Source organism: Protopterus annectens, chromosome 13.part0 (assembly GCF_019279795.1).
Source record: "Protopterus annectens isolate FY-2018-M chromosome 13.part0, PAN1.0, whole genome shotgun sequence".
Taxonomy (NCBI): domain Eukaryota; kingdom Metazoa; phylum Chordata; order Ceratodontiformes; family Protopteridae; genus Protopterus; species Protopterus annectens.
This window is the reverse complement of record NC_056747.1, coordinates 732443252-732449695: the sequence shown is the minus strand read 5'-3', so window position 1 is coordinate 732449695 and position 6444 is coordinate 732443252. Positions and strand designations below refer to the sequence as shown.

Below are 6444 nucleotides of genomic sequence, written 5' to 3'. Positions count from 1 at the left end.
AAGAGACTGAAGAAAGAGAAAGTGAGGGATGATGAAGGAGGTATAGTACAGGACGGTAAACAGAAGCCAGCACAGAAAGCAAAGGAAGCAAAGTGGATAGCTGAAAGGGAGATGAAAGAAGGGATTAACACAGACACCACGCACACACGCACACAGGCACACACACACACACACACACACACACACACACACACACACACACACACACTGAACAAACAGCACCATATACATAACATACACTTGACTTGTTCACAAGAGAAGCAAAGTGGTAAGCTGAAAGGGAGATGAAAGAAGGGATTAACACTTAACCCTGGAAGAAGCTGACATTTGTGCAGTCACAGAAACCTGGTTTAAAGCTGAGGAAAGCACCCCAGCCATACCAGGTTACTCAACCTGTCTGGTGGGCATCTACAATAAATAAGCTCTAAAATAAAAGGAAACAATTGCTGTCCAGGACCAAGAAGGAGCAGGTGTCTAATTGGAAGCTATCTCTACTTAGCCTGAGCAAGCAAATAAGAGCACTAGTGAAATCCTCCAAAGCAAACTTCGAGTCCAAACTGGCCACATCTACTAAAGACAATCAAGTCAAGGCATTCTTTCACATATGTCCAGTCTCAAGTGGGAAGCACTCCAGATCTGCTCAGAACTGGTAGCATTCAAGGACACCACATGCACAAACCCTGTAGATATAGCCAACCTGCTGGCAGACTGGTTCAGTAAAAACTTCACTCCACTGTTCCCCCATCAGTAAAACGGGACATCCCCAGTACCTGCACCCCTTCCCTTATTTCTAGGAGGCAAGTCATCAAAGGCAAAAAATACAGCCTCCATGGGACCCTATAACATGCCAGGCTGCATCCTATGTGAACTCAGGCAGGAACTTGCAGCACCATTAGGCACCCTATTCATCCAAAGCCTGAGTACCGGTTTTGTCCAAGCCAAGTGGAGGACAGCTACTGTCTTCCCTTTGCACAAAGGTGGAGCGTCCACCGATCCAAGAAATTATACACCCATCAGCCTAACTAGCCTGATCTGCATGGCCATGGATCGGATTATCATGAACCTCACTAACAAGGACATTGGCAACCACAACACAATTTTGAGTCTGGACAGCAGTTTGGTTTTATTAAGGGAAGGGTCATGTTATGTTACATGTTGGTCAAGCTTGATTTGATGACAGAGTCACCTTTCAAGGCTACAGACAAGGGAAGCGGTGCATACCAGGTCTGCCTTGACCTGACCAAGGCCTTGATACTATTCCCCCGCACTCAGGTACAATAGAAACTCTCTCAACTAGGCATCAATCCATACGTTTACCAGATGGGTAGCAAACTGGCTTACTGATAGAGACCCACCCTAGTCAAAATAGGGAAGTCACCACAAGTAGTAGACCTGTAACAAGCTGTGTACCCCAGGGATGGGTCTTGAGCCTCTAACTGTTGGGATATACTTCTCAGAGGTGCAGGCCAAATCTTGTGGGCTATGGCTGACCAAATTTGTAGATGACTGCAAGCTGGGTGCTGTCATCAATTCCCCTAGTGATGTGGACATCCTCCAAAAGGGTCTCACACAAACAAATGACTGGTGCCAGAAACATGGCCTCAAACTGAATGCCAAAAAATGCATCATCATCCTTTTTGGGGAGAATGACGTCCCCACAAATTATCCCATTGATAATAAGGGACTAAGCACGCAATAAGTCATGAGGGACTTAGGAACCCAGGTTGATACCAAACTGACTTTTGACCACCACATTGCCTCCATTGTACGGAAAGCTTTCTACATGGCCCACCTCATTAGTAAGGGTATCTCATCCAGGGACAAGGTGGTCATAACATCTCTGCATTCTTCCCTCATACGGCCGATTATTGAAAACAATGCCCCTTTCGGCATGTACCTCGCAAAGCACATGTAGCAGCTGGAGAGACCACAGAGATTCTTCACCCACATAATCCAGGGCCTCAAACATCTACCCTACACAGATAGGCTAAAAGCCCTGTCCCTCGACTCAGTCTCCTACTGACTCCTCAGAGGTGACCTCTGTTTGGCATACAAAGCAATCTCAGACCCCGTCCTGATGGGACTGCTTCATATCCACAAGTCAAGCTCCACTCGAGTAACCTGCATGTAAGACCTCAACCTGATCTGTGACATCAACAGGACTTGTTGGAAGGACAGATTTGTGTCCCAGAGACTCCCCCTTTTGTGGAATAAACTCCCTCTCCATGTAAAGCAGAGTACCTCATTAAACCTTTTTAAACGCAACCTGGATAACTGGATGCGAAACAGAAAATACACCCCTGGGACTCCACCGATGTCCCTGCTGGACAGTGACATAGGGTGCTGACTTGTTGGAACATGGGCTAAATTCTTGTCTAGGCTTGTAAGGGCCTCAGGGCCAATAGCCTAGCAAATTCCTATGATCCTATGAACACAAATACCACACACACACTTTTGAACAAAGAGCAACATATACATAACATACACTTGACTTGTACACCATACTTATACATCGCCTTCCACAATAATGGCCTTTCATTCATACACACACTTATACTCCACTACAAAAACTACACACCTATTCTTTTTTTTAATTGACTTAGTCTTGGTCATTCTGTTTCTCCATGTTTCTACACAAACCTCTTGATGAAAAAGCTACCCACTCACCATACCACTTTGAAACAGTGACCCTTGAAGGATCTGTCCTCACAATGGCAACATGGACTGTTGAAGACCACTCTCATTTTCCTTAGGAGAGGCATTTTCTCCAAGGATACAGTCCCTGCTCTCCTTCCCATTTGCAATACAGCGGTATACATCCTAAAACAAGACTGCCAGTACTGCACACCTTGTTTGAGATGCAGCTCACAGTAGTTGTCGCTACCTAAGTAGCCCAGAATAGTTGCAGCTTCTCTGATACAGCATGCTGAGTTTGTTTGTTTGTGTCTTTCCGCTTTTCCCGGTTAGGGGTCGCCACAGAGGAACTCCGGTCCGCTAATGATTGGCAGTTGATTTTTACATACCGGCTTGCCAGGCCTGACGCACAACCTTCAATGAAGGTACGCCCATTCAGACATGTCTCCACGCAGAAGACACTCTAGCTGAGAATCGAACTGGACAGCGTCTTACTGTGAGGCGACAACGCTACCGCAGCACCACCACCGTGATCGTAACAATACAGGAAAAATAAAAAAAAGTACTGCTCCTTTCCTACTGTGGCTAACTTGTTTTATTTTTTGCTAACGCTTCCCCATATTCAACCACATTTTGGTCCTAAAACTCAAATACATTGTCATTATTTTTCACAATTTGAACAAAGTCTTCCATTATCCTCATACAATCATACTTATTTTTTTTTACACTGTAGAGGTCAGGTGTCAGAAAGTAAGGGAATCTGATCTGACCTTATCTAAGAATGTGTACCAATACAACACACAGGGACAACATTCCATTACATGTAGTGGTTTTAAAAAGTTTCTGTTTGCTGTTTTGGAACACGTACTTAGAAATATAAGGGGGGGGTGTCCTATAAGGAACAACTGGAACAAAGAGAAACTATGTGGCAGCTCAGGTTAGGGGCCGACAAAAAAAAATGGTATTAACGACTCAGTGAATATTAAATGTTTTCTGAAGAATAGAAGACTGAAGATTTTTAAATGAACTGTCTATGTTATGTTATTAGATGTGTGCCTTTAAATGACTGTATTCCTTTTGCTAGTGCACTTTAAGTAATTGATTGTTTTATTAGGTAATTATTTTGATTTGATATATAAGGGGATGCTGCTGTGTGCATCTTATTTCATTCTGAAGACGTCTTTGGAGACAAAAGTGATATTAAACTGTTTTTCGCTAATGTTGGTGGTTTGCTTTATTGTTCGGTCAGACTGGTGGTTTGGCTTTTATTAGTCTTTGCTACTGCTTCATCCTTGGGACTGTTGCTTTTCCTACACAGGAACAACACACTAAGAATCTCCTATTCCAAAGACAATATGTGTAACATTGATATCAATAAAGTATTTCTTTTTTTTTTTTTAAATCTTTTTATTAGGTTTAGATGTTTCCATTAATAACATACAAACACATCAAATACAAATTTAACATAGAAACATGCTATAAACTAGCAAAAACTATATACAGACCTCATCTATATCCTAAAGAAATAAGACCCATACATCGTCAGTAGCATCATATCAGAATATGATCCAGTAAGAATTTCCAGAACTCCTTCTGTAGCATCTGCTGCTTCATAGACTACCACAGATACTTGTGTGCATATAACTGCTTTCTGGCTACTTGGCTAAAACCTTCCCATGACAGTGCCATCCTATTTTTCCAATTTAATGTAATGTAATATTTTAATAACATAAATAAGGCAATTAGAACATGTATTTGATTTTTTCTAATTCCTGGAGGAGGAATATGCAGGAGAGTAAATTTCCATGATAGAGTTGTTTTCTCGTATCCCATCTTTTCTAACTTAACCCTTAAAGCACACCAGAGCTTATATGAGCATTTACAGCTCCAAAATATGTGTATGATATCTGCCACCTGTGTAGGGCAAAATTGGCAGTTCGTTGGTGTGTCGTGGTACAACTTGCTTAACACTTGAGGTGTATAATAGGCGTTATTTAGTATCATAAGTTGTGTATATCTTAGTTTTTGAAGGGGTATAAATTTGGAGAATTTTTGTATAGCTTGGGCAATTTTGTTGGTTGTAATCGCTGAGTCCTGTTTCGTCCAGTAGCTAGAATATATACATTCTTTGTTGTATTTAATAGAGATAATAACTTTATATACATTCGAGATCTTTTTTTTTTTTTTGCGGTGAAACAAGTCCCATAGGGTTTTACATGTAGATATATCTGTGTCTGAAATATTAAGACCATCCCAGAACTTACAACATAACTCTTTTAATTGTCTTAGTATGACTGTATATTTGGACTGGAGATTTAATTTGTTCCTCATGGTAGCTACTGAAACATGCTTAAATGGAAGAAAGTCTACTATAGATTTATCCCTCAGCAGTGGATAAAGATCTAGGTTAATCATCCTATCATTTAACTTGATGTTAGGGTTAAGGTGAATGGGCTGAAGTGTCATATAAGCAGAATATAAATTCAAGAAAGCAAATAGATTCTGAATGATTATGATTTTGTCCTTTAGATCCCTATGTATTCTATATTTCTTCCTACTGTCCTTATCCAAAAAGGGGAGTGCCTTCGGGTTAAACTGAAGTGTTCTAATATAGTTGTAATATAGTTTCACCCAGTTCGGATACCACTTAGTGGAATCATTCTTATATTCTGCGATGGTGATTATTCTGCTACACTTGTTAATTTCATAGTATAGTCTGAGGTCGGGGAGGCCCATACCACCTTTTTTCTTCGGGTATATAAGTTTCTGGTAGCATATTCTAGTGGGTTTGGGGTACCATAAGAATTTCGAGAGCTCTTTTTGGGTGTTCTTAAAGAATTTATTTTGTATCAGGGTGTTAGATGCGTTGAATACGAATAACAATCTCGGAGTACATTCATTTTTATGATGGCAATTTTGGATAAGAAAGGAAGCTTAAGTTGTACCCATCTGTCCAGGTCTTTTTGTATAGTTGACCATAAGTTACTTATATTTTCCTGATAGTATTTATGTGGGTCATGATAAAATGAGATTCCCAGATAATGCAGTTGGTCTTTAATCTTGATCTTCTGTAGGTAAATATATTGGGGTACTAGAAGGTATTTAAAGGAAGATTATCGATTTGTCCATATTCATTTTATAGTTAGAGAACTTGGAGAATGTATCTATTGATTTTATAATTTACAGAAATCTGAACTAGGAAGGGAGTAATATATGTTTAAATCGTCTGCATAGGCAGAAAGTGAAATTTTGTATTAAATAAAACCGGATGCTGTAAAAGTTTTCTGTTTTATTAGTAAGAATAATGATTCAATAAACAAATTAAATAAGAGAGGTGATATGGGACAACCCTGTCTTACCCCATTATTAATTTCTATTCTCGTTGAACTATATTTATTTATTTGTAATATGGTATAGGCCCTCATATGAAGGGTATTAATATACTGGATGAATTGTGCAGGAATGTTAAATTTTGGAAGAATAGCTGTTAAGAACTCCTTGTTAATTCGGTCAAATGCTTTAGAAGCATCAATAGCTAAAGTATATAGGGGGAGATTGGAACTCCATTCAAGACCCAGAGGCAGACAGAACCAATACTAAATCCAAATATAATATTCAAGCTTCAATGGCAATCTCTGAAATTAAAAGCGACTTCAACTTATTTGACCCACATACCCGCCATTCTCCACAAATACCCAATAAAGGGTTTACTTTTTTCTCTCAATGCTACAAGTGTTGGTCCAGGCTGGATTTCTTCTTAATTTCCGATATCTTTCTGAATTATGTCTTCTCATTATATACAGAACCTAG

At 39.8% G+C, this 6444-nt stretch overlaps 1 protein-coding gene across 1 annotated transcript in view; it reads right to left on the bottom strand.

Moving 5' to 3' along the window:
* The window catches only part of RPL23A (ribosomal protein L23a), an 87119-nt gene extending 82796 nt beyond the window's left edge, over nt 1-4323 (bottom strand). Inside the window, exon 1 of the mRNA XM_044054885.1 lies at nt 4305-4323. Coding sequence (XP_043910820.1) covers nt 4305-4323 — 19 coding nt within the window. The remainder of the gene's footprint in view (nt 1-4304) is intronic.
* Between the last annotated feature and the right edge of the window lie 2121 nt (nt 4324-6444).